General features: G+C 45.9%; 1 protein-coding gene across 1 annotated transcript in view; it reads right to left on the reverse strand.

Annotated features, from left to right (window-relative positions):
• LOC147455901 (protein HAPLESS 2-like) overlaps positions 1-20843 on the reverse strand; it is a 346793-nt gene extending 325950 nt beyond the window's left edge. The window contains exons 1-2 of the mRNA XM_086514530.1: positions 20388-20843; positions 4285-4422 (exon numbers count right to left, since the gene is read on the reverse strand). Coding sequence (XP_086370656.1) covers positions 4285-4422; positions 20388-20573 — 324 coding nt within the window. The 5' untranslated portion in view covers positions 20574-20843. The remainder of the gene's footprint in view (positions 1-4284; positions 4423-20387) is intronic.
• Between the last annotated feature and the right edge of the window lie 2223 nt (positions 20844-23066).

Genomic DNA, 23066 nt, shown 5'->3' on the forward strand with positions numbered 1-23066 from the left:
AACCCAGCCGAAACCCACAGACCAAAACAGAGAGTTGAAACCCAATAGCTCCTCGATTGGACTTCCCACAGAGTGAGATTTTAATTGAGGTCCCACCGGGTGTGCCAAAAATGAGAGCACTTGTAGCGAGGAAAAGGTGTGTGCTCTCGAGAGTGGGTGCTCCTCAGTACAGTATGCATGAAACCTCACTCCAACAGAAGAAACATCACACAGGAACATGACTCAAACATAGTAGTGGAATATGACTCAAGACACAACACGACTCAAAACACAACTGCAGACTCAACTCAATGGAACTCGACAAGCTCAAAGAACCAAACAACTCTAGCTGGTAGCACACACAGCTCCTCCAAGCTCAGGACTCCAGGTACAATGGGGGGTGTCAAGGCTCTGCACTTTTGTGAGTCTACTCGTAGACCGTGCATGCCCAGTCACTGAGTGTAGATGCATATCCTCTGGTTGCACACCGCATAAGCATAAGCATTTCCATCAGAGTCAGTTTGGGGATTTTTCAAGTGACTTTATCCCATTTTCCCTATTTTTGACATTTTTCACTTATTTATTAAGTGACTTTTGATGGGTACTCAGTAGGGCAAATTGGGTAAGTTAATATATAAGCAAACCCAAGTTAGCACAATAAGGCAGATGAGCAAGGACACAACAGGCTTCCCCAAGCAGCAAGTGTTCCCTCCCTCTCTCAACAAGACCTCCCCAAGTCACCCCTTGGTGAGCCACACTCAGCATCTAGCATCGCCTAGCTTCCTTCTTGCCTGGCGTTTCCTCCCACAGCAAAGCATCGCCATCAAGCCTTCTCGTCTAGCGTTTTTCTCCCCTACGACCATCAGCCATGCAGCGTTTTTGACTCAGCAACATTAGCAAATTACTAACGCTAGTACTGCTGTCCATTCCAGCGTTTTTCAGCATTGGATAGACCTACAAACTGCAGCGTTTTTCAGCATTGGATACCTGCAATTTCCAGCGTTTTTAGCATGCGACAGTAGCCTAAAAACACAGCCAGATGGTGTAAGCACATCAGCGTTTTTGTCATCAGCATGAACCCCTACGAAACCATTCATTTTCAGCCATAAGGACAGCAATAAACAGCCATTTACAGCCACCGAACCAGCCATGAAATTCAGCAGTTAGAAGATATCAGATTTCAGCCCTAAAGTCGTCGTCGTCGTCACCGTCGTTGTCATCGGCATAGTCCAAGTTGCACCAGTCCATTGCATACGCATTGTACCACTTTGTGCAATCAAAAGTAGACCACTCTCACCGACAAGAGTGGGGCCTTCGGAGGAGGGTTTTACAAACTCTCGGGTGTCATATCTCTCTTCTCTCTTTCTCTCAGTCTCATACACTTGCACGCACAATATCCACTCACTTTGTTCGTGATCATAGCACTCTCCATAAGACGGAAGGCTCTCTCCTTCCCTAAGAACTAAAAGGAACCTTGAGCAAATATAGATCACTAATCTTGAGAAAATACAACATTCATTCCGCTGCACCTTACAAGACGAAGTTGAGTATGTCGTCTTTTGACAATCCTGAGTCCGACGCACAAACTGAGAGGATGAATCAAACGTTATAGGACATGTTGAGGGCCTATATCTCTCATTGGCACTCTCATTGGGAAAGGTATCTTCCACAATTAGACTTTGCCTACAATGTAGCAAGCATTCTGCTACTGGATTTAGCCCATTCATGCTGATGTATGGATTCGAGCCTAAATCTCTGATTGCTATTGTCTTAGAGAAAGTCAAGGAACGCCAAGCTCGTGATTTCTTGTATGACATGCAAGAAATGCTCGAATTGGCTAAGGATAGTATAAGAACGGCTCGTGGTCGAGTCACTACTTATGCTAATCAAAAGAGATCTCCCAAGACTCTGGAGGTGGGACAATGGGTCTATATGAAGATACCCAAGGATTCCAAGACCATGCGAGCAGGAAAGCATTATAAGCTTTCAACTAGATATTGTGGTCCGTTCTTGATCACAAAGAAGATTGGCCAAGTTGCCTATAAACTGGCTCTTCCTTCGAATGTTAGTGTACATCCGGTGTTTAATGTCAACCGCCTTAAAAAAAAATTAGGCGAAGCCGACGTTGTTGTGTCTATCGAGGAAAATGTATGGTAAGATATGCAAACTTAGTATATTCCTCAAGAACCAAAGGCAGTTTTAGATCATTGTACCCATCATTCACGCCAAAAGGCTTATAACGAGTACTTAATTAAATGGAAGGGTCAATCTGAAAGGTTTGCTACTTGGGAATCAGTTAGAGCTTTGAAAGCTCAATATCCCCACTTCATTGATGAGGACATCAATGGTTCTCAAGGGGGGAAGTATGTTATGTCTTGCTCACAAGAGAGGGGATCTAGCCTAGACGCCGTGGGGATGGGCGTCTAGTGTCCGGGCGGTCGTAATGTGAACTCGGCCAGTGTGGCCGGCCATTACTATAAAAGGGAGGCCAAGGCCTCATTTGTAGTTATCGAACCCCACTGGCAAAGTGCCAGTGATTAGCCCGCGAGGCTAGCGCGAGGTCACCTCGAGGAGGTAGGCCAGGTGGTATGGGACGCTCGGTCTTACAGGTGCACGCCTACGTCCTCAGACAATGGCCCCACCACGAAAGAGCTGTCGGATGGTGGCTATGATCGGGTGGTTCATCCGACGCGTGTCTGTAGGCGGTCCGTGTAGCCGGGAGATCCACTTCGTGTGTTCGTTTCATCCCTGGTCTAGAAAAGCACGACCATTAGAGCGATTGAATTCCACAAAACTCCTTAGAATGATTCCTCCACCTAGAGAGCTTGGATTCAAGTACATAAAGATCGAATGTCAAAAACAAAAAAGTCAGCTACAAAGCGTCTTACACAACATAGCCTATGAAAAATTGTTGCACAAGAGTTAGCAACCACAAGACACTCCATAAATCAAACTCATACACAACTCATACACAAAAATATAAAAATTAGTGAGAAAAGCAACATAATTGGTGCCCATGGGGATATAAAATGGATTTCTTGAATAGAGAGTCACCTATGGTCATATAAAATCAATTCAAATGAAATCCAGCCAAGATATAAAATCAATGTCATCTACAATCTCGGTGAATCCCTGTTCCTTACTCTCTGTCTACATTCTTTGTTTTCAACCACAAGAAATCAAAGTGCGAGGCTAATTTTTCTACTGGCAAGGCCTTACATCTGACCGCACCTTAATATGTATTGATAAAGATGAATTAAATAATAATTGTAATTAATACAAGAGTCATCCTGTAGTTGGGCTGGCACTTAGGCCATTATCCCAACAAGTAACATGGACAATCTACATGTCAGTTCCATCATGCCTAATCTTGGTTAATCCGAGATATCGGTTTATCGATTAAACACCAAACTTCTTTGCAAAGAAAGCCCAAGTCTAGTGGCAAAGCAAAGAGAGAAAGCATGTCATGAAGAACATGTCCCAGCTACATCATCTATAGTGAGTACATTCGTCTTGTTTTGAACAAATCGTTTTTCTGCATTTAGCGCTGGTGAAAGGTGTCAAAAAAGGCTGTACTTATGGAATGCTCGTGATACGTAAAGAGTTACCTAAGCATGCATCTCTACCTGGCCACATTGAACTTATGAGATGAAGATGTATGGACAGCCTTTCATCAAAACCCACATTAAAGAAGGTAAGTTTCCAATGCTTAAAGTCATATACAAAATGACAAAAAATTGATTAAATTCCCAGATGCTTGCATTCTTGTATTCAATATTTGTCAAAGAACGGTAATCACTTGTTGCACAAGTCAAGTGAAAAGGCACCGTTGTGCACACAAATGTGTATGCTTTCCAATTTTCCGGATGAAAAGAATTATTAACAGAAAGCAAGCAAAATACCTTCCTATGCTGTTCGTTCTCCCGAAAAAAATTCCAGAAATTCCATAAGAGGTCCTTAATTTTGCATTGTGGCCAATGCGATAGGGACAAGAGCTAGATGCAAGCCATGAGAACAGGTCCAGCAGTTTATAGTAGCAAACAAGTACGTCTTTGTCAAAAATATTTTTGCTTGCCCTTAACTACCTAGCTTGAGAGGCATTGTTTGTGCATACGAAAACATTTTTAGAAAAAAAGCCTCCTTGACTACAGTATTTGTCATTCATGAAAGATATCATACCAATGGAAGAGTTCTTAGTTTCAACAAGAGAATTAGACACAGTAATGTACTATTCACAGACTCTGTTTAAAGCATAAACAAAAGCATGGCACAAGAAAATTGCAGAATTAGACATTATTTAAGCACCTGAAGGTATTCCAGTGGATAAGCATAGCCCACCGAGGACTTGGAAATCCTTATTATTTGAGGGTCTTGTAGGGATTGTGTAAAAGTTCCATTGGAGACAGTATCAATGGTGGCAGTGATCTCGTCTTCTTCTGCACTCTGAAAAAAGCATTTGTATACGCATTTAAATGACCTTAGGGCCTGAATAATCATGAGAGAATTATAAAAGTAACATTGAAAACCAATGCATATACCCAGATGAATCCCAGATAAGCCCAGATTCATCCTTAAAGGGAGTGCAAGGTATACACTCATGGTAGTCACCCACAAGACAATAACCATCAGCTCCATCATGCACAGTATTGACTAAATACTACGACATCCCCACGAACCTTGTTAGTGCCCAGTAGTGGGTGTAGAACTAGGTACCAATATATGCTCCCACACCCCACACCACACACGAGCATACATCAATACAAAGATCTATGTATTGAGTTTCTGTCATAACTCAAGAGATACAGGGCAAACTCAGCCATAATGAAGCTTAGCACTCAAAAAGCATTAAATAGGAAAAATTAGCACAAAAATGAGGTAGTTGACAGGGCACACACACCACAGACGATAGAAAGAATTAGCAGAATATCAATTGGTCATAACTCAGACGAAAACTTCACAAATGTGAAGTCTGCATGTTCGCTATATGACTAAAACTATACCTACATAAATCCAGGATAAAAAATATACCTAGATGAATCCAGGAAAGTGCAAGGTATAGTCACCCACAAGGCAATATAACCATCAGCTCGAATGTGCATAGTATTGACTAAGTACTACAACATCCCCACTAATGTCAGCGGTGCCCAATAGTGGGTGTAGAACTAGGTACCAATATATGCTTCACACACACGAGCATACATCAATACAAAGATCAGCGTACTAAGTTTCCGTCATAATAATCAAAACCAATGCATAAATGTCTTCACAACATCAGAAAATTCTGAGCTTAGGAACTTACTGAAGGGCTAAAACATTTACAAAGCCTCCAGCACATGAAGAAAGAGGGAGAATAGTAAAGCAAAACTGACCCAAAATTCAGCTCATTGTTCAAAAACAAATAAAATCAATCGAGACAATATGACTTGGGCAAAGAGATGGACACAACAAACGAGATACGTGAATGGAAGGTTGAAAGCCATTCACGACAATCTGTCGTATAATGGTCTTTGGCCTTTTGGCAATCTAAGTTGCATTTATACGTCAGTATATTGAAAAATATACGTACAATAGACTTTTATTCGTTGTATACCCGTATATCCGTGTAAAACAGAGTTCGATCAAACTATTTTTGATCAAAATATATATTGATCGAAAAAGAGTTTGATCAAAATATTATCTTTTGTAACTACTATAAAACAAGCGACCGTATGGCTTGAAGTTTCATTGTTAGTATACACTACAACTACTTGGGAGGTAGAAGGTGAGCTACAATCAAAAATAAAGAAATATAATAAACCAAATTTATCTTTAAGAAAAATCTTAAAAATAAATTTAGTTCTTGAGATAAATCTCAAAGAGAATCAAATAATTTAAGAAAAATCTTACACATTGATGTAATCTTAAAGAAAATAATGAACTACTCTTATAAATGTTTCTAATTTGAGAGGTTATAAAGAGAAATACTAACTAAGAAAAAACTTACACATTGGTTCAATATTTGTGAATCTGTAAAGATAGACTCTTTCAAGAGAAATCTTGAAGAGAAATACCAGTTAACACTAGTTTGGTATCAAAACAGGAAATATAAGTGTCCAATTAAAAAGAAATGCCACAAGAATTCTAGTAAACATCTTTAAAAATCCTCTTGTAAGAATAGTGTATGCTAGCCAAAGTACCCATTAAAAGTATATACAATCACTTTTGTACGCACTCATGGATAAGCACTCTATCTCTTGACATCCCTTCATGGCCTCCCCAAGCCACCACCTCCTCCCTCGCTTGCTTACACTCGTCGTCTCCACCATTGCCAGCCCTCTTCTATCGCCTACGACTGTGACCATGCAACAGCTACTACAACTCGTCTATTGATACTCATCTCTGCCACCTTTGACAGTCACAGGTCACCGCGAGGTGTCTGCTACTCAAGATAGCGCACCACACAAGGACCCTCTCCTACCACACACGACAGCATGAGACGGATAGAGAGCGAGAGTATTTTGTTGCACCCCTACACCTGTAACATTGAGAGACCAAGAGAGATGTCCACTCAAACCCTTACCAAGACTTGCCACCAGTCCTCTGTCTGGTTCACATACACACACACACATACGGCGTACGCGCACACACACGCACGTGCACAAGGGTCTCAGCACAAGAATACGTCCTACTCTGTTTTTTTACTCAAAGCAATGGAAGAATCAGCCTTTGCGGTCTCACTTGGCGTTTCTCTCCCTCTCTCTCCTCCACGTGCCTCCCTCCCCCTTTTTGTCCTCAAAGTCACAATGGCATCTTTCTTGATTCTATCAAATCAGACGCATTTTGAAAATCAAATAGACCTACTTGGTATAGATGCAATGTTACAGACTTGGACACCCCAAGTCTGAAATCGGGCACGACATACAAGAGAATCATTTAAAACACTTCACAATTTTATCACACTTTTAAAACAGAATCGACACTGCCCGGTGTAGTTCCAGGCCCATAGGTATTGGCCCCAAAATCTAGCGCCCCTTATATTAATGCTTGAGCAAAGTTACAACTCCCGCAGGCCCTCTCTACTCAGATGCTCGTTAGTACACATTGAGTGAAAGAGGGGCCTTGGGTTCTTATCTAGAGGCCCTTTGCCTCAAAATCAAAAGCGAATACTTGAAAAGCTACAAACTCAAAAGCACTGGGCCAAAAAGAGCCAGCGAAAATGGCCGAAATCCGTACAGCCTGCCACATGGCATGTCAGTGCAAAACGCGGAGATCCGTATTGTTGCCACGTCAACCTGCCGACGCATTTCTCGGTTGTCCGTACAGTTCTGCCACGTCATTAGTTTGTGACATATCCCCCTCTTGAAAGAATTGTAATTGCACTCGATTACGCCTGCAAAATCAGACACAAGCCATAAACCCGTTCAGTAGACACTAACTTTAAGTACCGATGCACTAGACGACACAAATCTAGCACTTGTACAACGACGACAATCACATCACATCACATTCAAGTCATATCACATAGAATCCATTCACATCTAGGACCATGATTCCTCGCAACATAGCAATCGCATCTAGATCCACACTGAACCTCATTGATGTCGGATTACATTTTAATAAGAGAAAATCGCTTCCTGGCGCTCGCTAGTGCTGCTCGCCCCCCCCCCCCCGCTGCGCCATCGCTGCCCCCCCCTTGCTGCCTCCCGTCCCCCGCCTGCCCTTGCGCACATCTGCCCAGCCCAGCCCGCCCGCCTGCGTGCATCAGCCCAGCCCGCCCCGCCCCGCCTGCCCTTGCGCATAGCAGCCCACTGCCCTCAACTCGCGCTGCCCCCCAGCCCGTCCGCTGCCCCCTTCTCGCGCCGCCATCCCCCCTCCCCCCCGCCGCTGCCCCTTGACTTCTCACTCACTACCTTATCCTTCCTCCCCCCCCCCCGTCTTCGTCATTCCCGAAGGTTCTTGCACTTGGCTCTGCAACACTGTTTCTTCGGACAGTGCTCGGCATGCTCGGTTGCAGAGTCTCTTCACCGTCCGCTTCTTCGCCACAGCAGCAGACAGATGGAGGCTCCAACTCCGCCACAGAGGGACTCATCCGAAGCCCCCTCGCCCGACCCCGCAGAGCCCACCATTCGACTTGCTCTATCGCCGACAAAGCAAGCGAGCCTAGCCGCTAAGGTTGAGCGTTTGCAGGCGACTTCAGTCATCTGCAAAATTCTCGGCACCCGTCCTAGCAGAGGAGAGCTGCGAGACCTTCTCCAGGCCCGCCTTCTCGCAGAGGTGGGCAAGATCTTTGATGCCCAAATTCTCAGACGGGGGTACTACCAGATCGAGTTCGAGACCTCCGAGATGGCTTCCAAGGTCATAGCTATAAGTCCACTGGCCATCCGAGCATCACGCGCCCACTTTCGACAGTGGCGACATGGTTCTGACCCGACTTCGGATGTGCTAGTAGAGGAGGGAGACATCCCCATCTCAGTCTGCTTTCCGGGTTTACGAAGGGAGTACCTACCACTTCTCTCCAGGATTGGCTCCGCCATCGGAACTGTCCTGGAGACACCTCGTACGGCAGCATCAATAGCTGCCAAGGCAGCTGGCATCCCCTCAGTTCGAGTTTTGGTCACAGATACCCACACACTCCTGAAGGTCATCCTTCTGCCTCGGGTGAGTGGGCGTTGGTTTAGACAGAGTGTGGAGTACTCGGGTCTCCCGAACCAGTGCTTCATTTGCAGACAAATGGGCCACCTAGCGAAGGCCTGTCCACGGAGGAGGCCACGACCTGCACCTCAGCCTAAGCCCCACCCTGCCAAGGCTGGGCGGCAACCACAGCCAACGGCACAGCACACAGATTCAGAGCCACCCTCCGAGCCTGGGGTTCCGGCGAAGGAGGGGTGGCAACAGGCCCGTGGCCGTCGACGCAAGGGGCCACAGCGACAGCCTGGCACTCAGAGTGGCCCTCAGGTGCCTACTCAGCAGCAGTGGGTTCCCACGGGGAACCGCTTTGTTCCTCTTGAGCAGGAGGAGCCCCCTACGCCAGCCTCCACCTCCGCTTCACCCTCGCCAGCCGCCCCCCCTTCTGAGTTCCCCTCTTCCTCCTCATCCTCCCCCCCGCCCTCTGCTCCCGTCCACTCCCCACCTCGCCCCTTTACTTCTGTCCCCCTCCCCGCTTTTCCTCCCCTCCGCCCCCCCCCCAGCTCCTTCTCCCCCCCCTCCTGCTCCAATTCCACATTCGACTCAGGAAACTGGTCCCTCACCGACGGCTAGGAGATCTCTTGGCAGCGCCTTTGCCACGAGTCGCCTAGCGAGAGAGGGTCAGCCCTTCCTGCGGCCCCCTCTGCAGATTCAGGCATCTTCCCTTGCAGCTATCCCTCGTGGTCTGACGAGCATTGACCTCCGACGCCGCTGGGATTTCTTCGACTACGGGGTCACTCGCTTTCTCGGCGATTCCGCAGCAGACCACGAGGCAGCCTGCTTCAGGGTCCATGCTTTGTTCCTCGCCGCTAGGGGGACAGAGGCCTTGGACTCAGCAGTTGGTTTCTCCTTCCCCCTCTGTGGTAGGGCCGAGACAAAGTGGTCCCTCGGCTCAGTGGTGGGATGGTTGCATACACAGGTTCTCGAGTTCTCTCACCACATGGGAGAACTTGGAGTTCCAGATTTGTTGCAGACTTTGTGTCCACTGGCCAAGTTTGCGGTGACACCCCCAAACTCAGCAGGATGTAGGCACATTGTGGTGTACTTTTTTGCTAATACGCAGTGTTTGCCTTGCTATATATACATTCATGAGGACTCCTGGACAGAGGAGGTTGCTTTACGCACGGCTCGCTCTGCTTGGGCTTGGGCTAGGCACTCACTGCAGTCTCGCCTATCTAGAGGACGCTCGGATGCAGATTACTCCCCATCCAAGCCAACCTCGAAGATAGCCCGTCTTGCAGATGCTGCCGCAGCAGCATCTGTTCTCTCTCGCTCCCCATGAGGATCGTCTCGTGGAACGTGCAGAGACTAGGTGGGCCCCAGTTTCAGCGACAGCGGGGCCGATTGCGTCAGGAGCTTCAGCGTTGCCTTGTGGGAGGAGAGATTGATCTCCTTATGCTTCAGGAGCACCATTTGTCTGAGAGCCGCATTCGGCGATGTGGTCAGATTTTGCGTGGACGATATGATACCTTTTGGTCAGCTGCTGTTGGACCTGGAGGCATCCAGGGTGGGGTATGTATGACTATTGCGGACTCATTGCAGCAGGCCATTGTGGGCAGAAGGATTATTGTGCCTGGCAGGGCTCAGTGGATTACTATACAGGTTCAGGGTGGCCTTGTGGGCTTCCTGAACATCTATGCGCCCAATGTGGCGAGTGCTCGTGCAGAGTTTTGGTCACAGATTGTTGAGTCTTTGCCACAGGCTGACCATCGGTGTGTAGGAGGGGACTTCAACATGTTGGAGGACCCTTCTGACAGGATTGGAGGCAGCCATGCTACTATGCATGGAGTCGAGTTAGCAGCTTGGGAGAGGTTGTGTATGACTTTGAGAGTCTCGGATACATGGCAACACTCTGGCTTTGTGAGGCCTCCAGAGAGTCTTGCCTTCTCTAGATCGGACCGCAGAGTGGGAGGAGTGAATCTATCGCGGATAGATCGCTTCTACACTAGTGACCACTTCAGTGACTTGGGGGGATCAGTGGGCATCCTGGCAGGGACATCCTTCTCGGACCATGCACCAGTGATCCTCACAATGGCAGACAGGCAGAGGAGTGGGAGCACGATGCTTCGCATCCCAAAGCGGGTCTTGTCGGACTCAGCACTCAGAGAGAGGGTAGAGGCTCTCTGGACAGAGGGCATGGACAGCCGGGCTCTTCCAGCAGACAGAGTGGCCTTAGGCCTAGCTCAGCTTAGCCACTTTTTTCTCCAGGAGTCTCTAGCTCGACGGGCTGCAACGAGAGAGGAGGAGCAGCGTCTCAGACGAGGCATTGCTTCACTACAGAGGATGCAGGAGCAGCATCCAGACAGTCCATGGTTGGAGGAGCAGTTACAGCAGGCTCGACAGGAGCTTGCTTGCAGAGAGGAGAGACGTCATGAGTTTGCCTTTCACCGACAGGCATCTCAGTGGGCTCAAGTGGGTGACAGAGTGACTGGTGCTTTTTTTGAGACAGTGGGACCTCGGCACGCGCATGCCAAGGTCAATCAGTTGAGGAGACCCGATGGGTCAGTTGTTTGTGAGCCCGAGGATATGCGTGCAGTTGCTACTGACTTTTACCGTGAGTTATTGTCGGCTAAGCCCCAGTCAGAGCGGCAGGATGCATGCAGGGAGCAGGTTTGGGCACAGATGCCTTGTCTTGTGACCGAGGAGATGCGCCAGAGGCTAGAGATGCCTCTTTAACTTGACGAGCTGCACACGGCTCTTGGGCCCTCCCTCGTGGTAGCTGTCCAGGTGAGGATGGGCTGACTCCCAGCTTCTTCTTGGAGTACTGGGACCTGCTTGGCCCAGATCTGTGTAGTGCCTTTCAGTACATTCTGCACACAGGAGTGATGCCGGATAGCATGAGTGAGGGCCTGATTTACCTCATTCCAAAGGAGGGTGGCTCCTTGGATGAGATTCGACAGTGGCGCCCCATCACCATCCTCAACTCAGCCTACAAAATTCTCGCCAAGGCTCTGAGTTTGAGGATTCAGCCACTTTTGGAGAGCCTTATACATGGGACTCGGACAGGTTTTGTCAAGGAACGCAGTATCCTTGACAACATCTTCACTTTCTAGGAGGCTTCTGCCCTGGCACGGCTCCGTGGGGAGGACCTTGTGATTCTTCTTCTCGATTTTGAGAAGGCATATGACAGAGTTAACTGGGACTTTCTAAAGGGCACTCTACGCAGGATGGGCTTCTCAGATGCTTGGATTAGAGGGGTGTCAGCTTTGTACAGATAGGCTCACAGTCAGGTGCTTTTGGCAGGAGGTAGAGGTGAGCGCTTCAAGCTCACACGATCGGTCAGACAGGGTTGTCCTCTTGCCCCCTTTCTCTTTCTGTTCTATGCGGAGGCGATGAGCAGATTTTCTGTGTCACAGCAGGTTGGTCTGAGGGGCTTAGCACTCCCTATACGGGGAGATGAGCTTCTAGACGCTGAGTTTGCCGACGACTCAGCCTTGTACTTACAGGGCCAGGAGGCCAATCTACACAGATGTGAGCAGGCTTTGGAGACCTTCTACTGTGCATCGGGCGCACTGATCAACTGGAGAAAGACAGTGGCTTTCTCGGTTGGCAGTGCTCCTATGCCAGATTGGATGCCAGGAGAGGGTTTCAGGTGGATTCCCCCAGGGACTGCAGTTCGGTACTTGGGTTGTCAGGTTGGTTTGGACTTTTCCCCCGAGCAGCAGATTGCTCCTCTTCTCCTGTCCATCAGGAGAAAGCTGTTACATTGGAGCTCAGCACGACTTTCGCTAGCTAGTAGAGTAGTAGTTGCCAACCAGGTGTTGTTGGCGACTATGTGGTGCATCACTTCTTGTTGGATCTTCTCGAGTTCTTGTATCAGCCAGGTAGAGAGGCTGATCAGGAACTTCCTTTGGTCAGGTCGTGACATTCAGATTGCCCGAGCCAAGGTGGCTTGGTCGGTCATCACACTTCCTTGTTCTCAGGGAGGGCTTAGGATCATTGATCCAGCACAGCAGAGCAGAGCCCTTCTTGGGAAGTTCGTCGTCAGAGGACTTCTTCCAGGCGAGGAGCCTTGGAAGGAGTTCTTGCTGCAGAGGCTTCGTGCCAGGGTGCCTCAGTCAGGAGGCCCTTGGCAACCTTCGACTAGATGGATCTTTACAGAGTTGCGCCGAGTTGGTTTGAGCAGGAGACTGGAGGACCGTTTGCTTCGATCTTGGGAGCTCTTACGGCGAGGCCTAGAGCAAAGACAGCCGACGTGCACGGAGGAGCGCCTACGGCAGCCCCTCGTCTGGAACCCCATGGTTAGCACTCAGAGAGGCCACTTGGTTGGGAGTCGGCCTCATGTTTCTTAGGGTCCCATGGCAGCAGGTCCAACGCGCTCTGTAGGTGACTGGCTAGAGTTCACAGGTTTGTCAGAGGAGGTGCAGGGTTTCTAGCTACAGGGCATGAGAGGGGTGCAGAGCATGTGTCAGGACATCTCAGAGTCAGTTCCAGCTGAGTGGCTCACGCCTCTCGAGCCAGTAGCACCCCGGTGGATGGGAGCCTTCACACGACTGGAGGTTCTCATTTCAGTCAGGGCCTGCTCAGAGACTGTCCTAGCCCTGTTCTTCGAGCTTCAGGGTGGGGGACGATTACAATGAGTTGCAATAGAGGCCCCGCAGATAGCAGAGTGCTGTTTCCAGAGGATCCGAGTTGTGGGCATCTGTGGGAGGACTTGCGTCATAGACCCTGACCGAGTAGCTCTTGAGACTGGACACTGGAGGCTATGGGCTTGGGAGTGTTGTCCACTGACATGAGTACAGTGGGATCCTGGTGAGTGGCTATGGAGGGACCCCTTCTCTTCTGCAGACCGCCCAGGAGTCCCCTTCTTTTAGTACACTGTTCAGCTAGGACGTCATATACTTGCAACACAGAGAGAGGCCCGCCCCGCTGCAGCACGTCATTGGCAGGAGGAGGGCCTCAGTTGAGTTCTTGGCAGCCTTTTGACAGAGACTGTGGGACTCCAGACAGCCGAGGCGCATCACTTTGTTTCAGTGGCTGGTTGCACACAGAGCCACAGCAGTAGGGAGCTGGCTTGTGCATAGTGGTCTCTCGGCCGCATGTGCAGCCTGTGACCAGTTGGTGGAGAGTCAACGTCATTGTCTTTGGGACTGTCCCTCTGCCTAGCAGGTGTGGCTACGAGTTCTTCGGCTGATGCCTGCCCTCTCCACGGCTCGACAGTACACTTGGGGGGCAGCGGCTTGGTCCACCCTCACGGGCCCGGCACTTGAGTTTGAGCTATCTTCCACCAGCAGGATGATAGTGATGCAGGGGGGGCGACCTACACTCCAGCCTGCTACAGAGCTTACTCCACAGGAGTGGTGCAGTGAGAGAGAGGAGTGTTGGGAGCTCATCAATGGCCTGACACTTTGGTTCATCTGGCGGGCCCGCTGTTTCCGCATCTTTGAGGCTCGCCTTGTGCCTCCAGCAGAGACTGTTCGTGACTTTTGGCTAGAGCTGATCCATACTCTCAGAGGACAGCTTGAGGGACTACAGGGTAGCTCCGACCGCATGCGGGAGCGCCGCGAGGCATTCCTTCGACTCTGGCGCCCTGGGCCTTTCTACGCCATAGTCCAGGGGGTGCTCAGATGGCACTATTGTCCACCTGTGTGGCTCTTCCCTCCTCCCATCTCTTGATTTAGCCTCATTGTATATATGTTGTTTTTTCATTGGGAGAGTCCCCATCATGCTTGTTGTAGCTTTTTGTTGCAGAGGTGGATGTAGCCCTATGGGCACTTTTCATTAACTAATAGAAGGATCTTTTTCTCGGGAAAAAAAAAAAAAAAAACTCATTCTTCTTGCGATCATGCCCATAGAATCTCAAGACCGAAATGCTACAATCATTTCGTCAATTATTCCGTCTTTCAATCCTGAACTCAAACACAATCACATATGTGAGTAATCAAAAATCAGATTCATTTCTGGAAATTCCAGCTCATCAATCACACACTGAGTTCATATTCAACAGAGTGTTTCCATCATTCAATCTAGTCATCTTATCGTTGTGTAGCCATCTCATCTGTTGGGAACTCTTGATGCGCTGACCACAGTATCCAATCATATCATTCATCATCAGTCATCATAATCATTCAAAATTCATGATTCTTATCTTAAATCGTGATCGGGTTCATTCTGGAGCTGTTATTACTCCAATTGCATTGATATGCAAATTTGTCATCATCTCATGCTTGATTTCACCTGTTATGTGTACATAAATAGCAGGATCTTCCAAAACACACTAATTTCATACATAAATCAGTGTCATCTTTGGGAATTCCTATTTCAAAATTGTTCATTCATAAAGTCATAAAGCAAAAGACTGACAACACATCAGTACCTTTTTCAATTTTCTATCCACTATCTGTTCTGGAGCAAGTATCTCCTTGTCCAGTTCTATTTCAATATGTCAATCGTTCTCATTCTTGTGTCTTTTTGGGGCGCCGCACAGAAATATGTCCTTGTTCTCCATAGTCAAAGCACCTTCCCGTCTTGAGGTATTCGTCTCTCTGTTTGTCTATTAGTCAGGGACGTGCATCTTTCTTTCCTCTTCTTCTATCATCACTTGCCGAAGATTGATCTATTGGATAAATCGGGCTACCTGAATGCATAGCAAACCCTTGCTTAGCATGTTTCATCAATTGCTGTATGGACTCAGATTTCTGTAACAAGCAATAATCTCGAATCTCTTCAGGCAGTCCACAACAAAATTGCTCAATTTGCTGCTTAAAACTGATCTTTTTAAAGAATGAAGCAGGTAGAAAAACATCCCAAAATCTCTTGCAATAAGTGTCCAGACTATCTGCCTTCACCATCCGAAGATGATTCAAGCGGTAATCACGTCACGTTCATACTCTTGAGTAAGCCACGACAAAATAAAAAGTCTTTTGAACTTTAGCCACTTTGTCGGTGCTTCTTTTCGTAACAGAAGTGTGGACCACCATGTCCGTGCATTTCCTTTCAAATAGGAGGCTGCCCTTCTAATCTTGAAGTGCTCTGAATAGCGCCCTCCAGAAAAGGCTTTGTCAAATTGTTGAATAAAAGCGAGGGCCTTGTGCGCATCTCGAAAACCCGAAAAAGGTATCAAATTTTTTTACTTGTCCACCCTTGAATTCTTTGTCTTCTTGCTCTTATCTTCGAGAAAGTCGTATTGATTGGCTCTATAAAAGTGCTTCCTCTTAAAATAAAACATCTGGTCATCAAAGTCCGAGCTCTTAGAAGAGGATGAATCCTCCTCGGAACTGTTAGAAAATTTTCCAGATCTATAGTGGAATCTGTTTTTCTTGGCCTTTTTCTTGTTCTTTCCATGCCTTTGGTTCTTCTGTTCTTTCTGCCCTCATCACTGGAATCAGAAGAGGAAAAGCTGTCGGAACTGTCGGAAGAGGATCAGGACGAGTTGGACACTCCCTCGAGCGTACACGTTTCTTGGCTTTTCGTGCATTTGCAAACGAAGACTGTCAACCCAAATAACCAGGTTAATTTGTTCCCTTACTGCGTCTCTTTGGAGGCTTCGTGGTCTTCAATATTTGGTTAACTCGTCGTTTGATCACATCATCAAGTTCATCTTCAATGTACATCCGTGGGACAAGTGGTTTCTTCAATGCGGACTTTAATGGTGAATCGATGGCCGTACACCATCCGGAATACATCTTATCAATCAGGTGCCGGGTCAAAAATTTCGCACACTAGGGATCCTTCGAATACTGTAGCATCGGTTTGGCACAAGCATCAACCTGCTGTTGACGTTGCATCTCCATTCGTTCATACTCTGTAGGCCGAGGAGGCCCGTACTCTTGTTCCGATTGCCCTTTGAATTTCCCGTACTTTCAACCCATCCGGAGTTGTCAAGTGGGTTCGTCTGATTCTTACGAGATTCATCACTTGAATCCATGTGTAATCTGGGGCTCTTTATGGCTTATGCCTTGTGAGATACAGCGATGAAGACAGGAGCGCGCCCGATGCGGGATAAAGTAGGGGTGGGAGTGGCTAATAAGTCCGCGGTCAAGACACAAATATTCTTTAATGGAATTTCCAGTAAACTTTGGAGGATCGGTATGCTTTGAGAAAAGCACACGCCTGAAGCTTTGATACCACTGTTACAGACTTGGACACCCCAAGCCGGAAATCGGGCACGACAGAGGAGAGAATTACTTAAAATACTTCACAATTTAATCACACTTTTAAAACAGAGTCGACACAGCCCGACGTAGTTCCATGCCCAGAGGTATTGACCCCAAAATCTAGTGCCCCTTTCGGTATTTATTTTTATATTAATGCTTGAGGAAAGTTACAACTCCTGCAGGCCCTCTCTGCTCCGATGCTCGTTAGCACACATTGAGTGAAAGAGGGGCCTTGGGTTCTTATTTAAAGGCCCTTGGCCTCAAAATCAAAAGCAAGTACATGGAAAGCTGCAAACTCAAAAGCACTGGGCCAAAAGCAGCCAGCGGAAATTGCGGAAATCCGTACAACCTACCACGTGGCATGTCAGTGCAAAACGTGGAGATTCGTACTGCTGCCACGTCAGCCTGCCATCACAATTCCCGGTTGTTCGTACAGTTCTGCCACGTCGTTAGTTTGTGACATGCAACGAGGGAATTAATTCACACATTCATAAACGTTTGATAACATTGTTGGATTAAAAGCATAATGCTAGTAAAAGAAGATTTAGAATGCCAAAAGTTGATACTATGTTAGTACTTTCAAGATTTTGGTATTTTTGTCTAACACTTATATTTGCTATGAGAGCTAAGTTTTTAAGCTTAACATAGTACACCTTGTTCTATCCAAAAGTCTTGAAAACCATGCAAAGCTTTATTTCGAACAAAGTTATAGTAAATTTTTAAGAAGTTATTTTTAAATTTTTTTCTAAACTCAATTTATTTTATTTTCTCTTACAATCTTTATTGAAATTTATTTTATGCTTTAAAACTTACCTTTGGGGTAAGCTCAAGACCAAGCTTCAAAGAAAATGCCCAGAGATGATGAGAATGAGCCCGCATGTGCCTATCATAGAATAAAAAAAGTATTTCGATTTAAATATAGTTCGACCTAAATATATTTCGATCAAAATAAAGCTCGATCGAACTTTCAAGAAATAATACGATACTCTATTTTTGCTACGTGGCACCGTATAATACGCTCGATTAATTAGGGGTGTCGTATAATACATCTATTTAAGGCGAATTATACGTACACCGTATAAAGTGGAATGCAACATAGTTGGCAATGCATACTCCCAACATCTGTGGCAGAGGATTGGGCCGTTGGTTGGACGAGAGGAAGGAGGGGGTGGTCAAGGTGCCATTGGTGGGGTAGCATCATGGAAAGTGAGGAAAGTTACCTTCAGATGGAATTGCTAGAAAAGGGTGCAAGCATATGACTAGAGTGGCCATAAGGAGCCACCATGTCCAAAATTGATGAGAGACCATGCGGCATAGGTTGGAGATTTTGCTGCAAATAACAAAACTCTTGAGATAGTAGAGATCTCCCATGCCCACTTTTCTCACAAAAATGGCAGTAGGCCCTCTGAGAACATTCTTGAGGGAGGTGACAAGGTTTCCTACATTTATTGTGTAATAACTGGCTTGGCACTGACAAGGCGGTAATCTCAGAGCAACCCACGAACATAACTAAAAACTTTAGCACTTGAACTTGAGATCAACCAATACTCGTGACATGAAGTGGGCGGAGTTCCACTTCTAGATGCATTGGTCCCAAAGTTTGGCGGTAATCACTTTTAAGGAGGGATCAGAAAAAAACACGAAGATAACTGCTATATACAAAACTCTACGACACTTTATCACTTCAAGACAACTTAAAAGGAAGAGAGAGAGAGAGAGAGAGAGAGAGAGAGAGAGAGAGAGAGAGAGAGAGAGAGAGAATCCACGCAAGACGCATGGAGTGGCGGAATTCCACTCCTTGACAACAATGGCCCCAAAGACTGGTGCCTCTTTCATTGCTTTGTAAAGGTACAACTCCCTGAGGGTCCAGCTCTCCAAGACTCTGCGTCCAGATTCCCTCAAAAGAGTGACCCTCGAGACACTTTTAAACAGTACAAGGGATGCCCAAAAGCACTTGATCCAAAGCTTTTGTTCTAAAAACCAACTGCTCCCAAAAGCCAGCGCCATGTGTGACAAAAATGAAGTCCATTGCTATACTCTCCCATGGTCAATCTAAAATCGATAAAGGCCATAGGAGTTTCTGTCATTGCTATACTCTTCCCTCGTCAATTTGGAATCAATAAAAGTTGTTTATGTCTCGTCACTTTGTTTCTGTCGTACTTCACTTTTGGACATACTAAATAACTCCGCACAAACTAATCCACATTCTTCTTGAGTTGTGACCAATAGAAGTATCTCTCAACACCCTTAAGTGTCGCCTTTATGCCCTTATGCCAGCATTGTTACACTCCGTCAACAGCTTCTGCCTTAGACCACGTGCCACACATAGCATGGTCTCCCGCATAAAAAATCCTTCCTTGAGAGAATACCCTGACATCGTCTCCCCACCTGTACCATGTCAGAGTTCTCACCAAAATCCGAGTCTCTAGCATAATACCAATCACATGAAAATTCTAATGATGTACTAAAGTGGCAGCCAATATCTATGGCTTGCGAGACAACGCATCTGCCACCACATTCGTTTGTCTTTTACAAGCTTGGACACTCCAAGCAAGAAATCAATAGCAACACACAAACAGAAACTGCAAATAACTGAACTGAACTTGAATAGAGAGAGAGAGAGAGAGAGAGAGAGAGAGAGAGAGAGAGAGAGAGGTGGAGTTCCGTCCTTAGATGCACTAGCCCTTTCTCACATCTCAAGCAAACCATGCCCATGACACACAAACTAATACTCAATGATATAAGCACAAGAGTTACTTGCTATTCTCATTCATAAGAAGCCTCTTTCATTAGGCAACAAGGCATGTCATCTTCTCTCAATGTCCAATTGGGCATGCCCTTCTCTCATTGGACCCCAAGATTTCCTTTCAACCTCATGAGTCATTGGACCTCTATGCACCACTCCAATTTCCCTTTGTATTCATATTTAGCTTTTAGGCACATTTGCTCGTAACTCAACTTGCACATACTGCATGATGTGTGGGCACTATAATCACATTATTTAACAAAGAGGACAATCTCAAAAGTGTCACATTTACTCTCTGTTGGTGTGATTGATTGATTTGTAAAGACAGAAAAAGGCCTCACTTAACAATACACCTTTGCCGCTTGTAGCGTAAGTCTTAGCTTCTTAATTGCAAAGACAAGGTTTCTGTGATCAATTTGCTCTGGCTTATAGGAATCTGGCTCATTTGAAGATGAAAGATTGTCTGCTGCTCTTGTCGCTGTTAAGGACTATTGAAAGAGTCACAATTTCAAGTGCTCAATTTCTTGGTTTGAAGATAAGTGATAGAATTCGAAGAAACGTTCAGATACAGAGAAACTGACTATATGAAAACTGGGAAACACATAGCTTTGTAAGGTATAGAGAAGATCAACAGCGAAGCCACCATTTAAAACCATTGATTGCTTCTTGTTTTTTACTTCTCAGTATGTAAAGAGAACATGTTGATGGTGAAGGAACAAGGATGTGAATAATCAATGATATAGTGCATTCTAAGGCGATATAGTGCATCCTATATCATTACATAATGTGGTAAACAACAGTTCTCTTCACATTTGACACAGAAGCAGAAGAAAATTAAACGGAAATAAGCAAGAGCTGCATGCTGAATCAGAAATTTGATAGCAAGCAGGGACACTGCATACCTTTCCAGCAGCCACAGCAAGCTGGACTACAATTTTCTGGCTGCACTTGAGGTCTTTCGAGGTAGTTCTGTCGCACTTCTCAATGTTGCTCTTGGATAAGATGGCGCACCAGCTGCTGCGAATCCCCAGGCTGGTGATAGAGAGAAGCACAGCCAAAAGCTTTAACAATGGCGGTGTACTCTCCATGCCATAGTAGAAGACGAAACCTACGCCTACGCCATAGCCTTATGCTTTCAAAAGGCACCAGTGAGAACCCTGAACTTGACCGATTTCTGCAAACACTTCATCGCTCTCAGTGTTCCATGTCGCCTTGATCAAGACTGGATAGTTCGAGTCACAATCAAAAGTTCGAAAAACGGTTAATGAGGTCACACCACACGCACATACATTACTAGTCTCAAACGATCGTTGTTTAGAGTTTAAGATTGGGAGGGCATGGTTCGAAGGATGCAAGAGAGAGAGCCCTTGCAAGCTCAGATCAAGACCTTTCTTACTAGGCTTCAAAATGAGCTCTTTGCACTTACACTAATGCTAAGAACAACATGGACAACTATGACGAGGGTTAAGACTCGGATCTATTTCTGTATAAATGTAAGGAGGTCCTCCGCCAATAACATTGTGGTATGCCCAAGCTCTTTGCATCAAGATTTAAGAGACCAAGGCCTGTCTTGCCAAACTACATGTATTATTGAGAACAACATGCACAACTATGATGAGGGTTAAGAATGTGGATACATATTGGGATAAATTAACTATATGGTATGTCCTACAAGCCTCTAGTAATTTACTAGCAAAGTAAAGACTTAGCGATAGGAATACATGCATGATTGAAAGCCTTTGTAGCTCTACTAGCAAGATGAAAAGAGCTTTGTCTCGTATGTGATGGGTAAATGGGAGCTTGACTTGAGGTGTGACAGCTACCCTGGACAAGTCAGCAAAGTGAGGCTTGGTTCCATCCATGAATTGGGCTTGGTGCATTCCTTGAATGGGCATAATGTTTTCTCCTTCTCCTTCTTCACTAATGGTCCTTGTGTGCCCTCTTATGAGTTCTCCCGTCATATTGGGGCTACCCTTTTTGACTAGTGATAGCCTTTCAAATGAAGCCATCCACTTAAATTGGGGTACTTGTTGATAGGGCCATCTGTTTTATTGCCTCTAGCTTTTCCCTTTAATAAAGATGAACGAATGTTGCCTTGACCCTTATGTGGAGTTCCATCTGCAAGAACATGAACACCAATTTTGGAGAGGTACCAAGGAAGACGGCCATTTTTTTGTGGAGTATTAGCCATAGGGCATGGACAAACCAAAGGATGTTATCATCCTTGCAAGAATTTCCTTCGCTTAGATGCTCATAATCACATTCCAAATATGGATGGTATTCCCACCAAGGAGACGAGCAAAGTTGGCATTGCATCTCTCAATTCCAAAACAACACGTCAAGAGTAAGATTCCACAATATTAGAGCTATTGATGTTAGCCAATTTTGATAACTTGTTTATCCTTATTATCACTAATGAGAGTAAGGCAAGTACCTTCATTAAGAGAGGTCAAAAGGGAGAAATTTACAAATACCCTCGGTTTATGCAATGCCTCACCGAGGTAGATTTTAAGGAGCCTATTGGGGATGAAGGGATCCATGTAGGTCTCAAAGGACTTCTAAGAAAATCCAATGTGGTGAGGTGTCAATGTGAAGCTTTGGTTGGTTATGTTCTTCTCCTCTTCATCTAGTTCATCAAGTATGAGCATACTCTTAGTAGTATCTGGTAGAGAAAGACTGAGGGCAGATGCCCCTTGCAATAAATGCTTCTTTTGTTGCGATAACATGGGATCATTGTGCATCATTTTTTGGAATTTTTCCATCTAGCTCCATAAACCTTCTCGTAATAGGAGGCAAATTTTCCCACTATTCTTGTTGCTATTTAATATTATCATCTTCGATGCTCTTGAGGGCAACTACAATTTCTTTAAGGCATGCAATAGCAAAAGAAACATTTTCTCTTTGTCAAAGTATAAAAATTTCAAGCCACTTTCAATGAGTGATGCACAGAGAGTATATGTGTGTATCAACAATATACAGAGTGAGAAAGAGTGTGAGTTCGAATGTTCATAGAGAGAGAGAGAGAGAGAGAGAGAGAGAGAGAGAGAGAGAGAGAGAGAGAGAGAGAGAGCAAGTGTGTGTGTGAGTGTGTGTGTGTGTGTGTGTGTGTGTGTAGGAGAAAATCAAACGAGAAATCCGCGTAGAGTCTAGAAGGGGAAGGTGACACACTAAGATACATCTTGCCAAAGACACTTTATTGAGTTTTTGACAAGAGGATTACAACTATGTGTGGATTTTACAATAAGCATAGAGTAGGTAATTCAAAGTAATCATGTATTCACCATAGGACAAGGAAAGTCCCTCCAACCTGCCACCATCACAAAACAACCACAAAAAAATTTAGGTTGTTATTATAAGAGCAAGTGTTGGTAGTAATTTCTATGTGTTATTGTTGTCCACTCTATGTGGAAAGCATAGACTAAGAATAACTTGTGTGTTCTGCTCCATGGCTAGCCTTGAAGATGTTGTGTAGTGCCCAAGGAGGTTTTCTTGTAGGTCTTCACATCCTTTGCGACTACCATTAAAATAGTAATGATCCACCTTTTGCCAAATCTTGGAACACTAATTCTTTTTTCACCATG

The sequence above is a fragment of the Adiantum capillus-veneris genome, chromosome 6 (genome assembly GCF_014529385.1).
Source record: "Adiantum capillus-veneris isolate H3 chromosome 6, ASM1452938v2, whole genome shotgun sequence".
NCBI lineage: Eukaryota > Viridiplantae > Streptophyta > Polypodiopsida > Polypodiales > Pteridaceae > Adiantum > Adiantum capillus-veneris.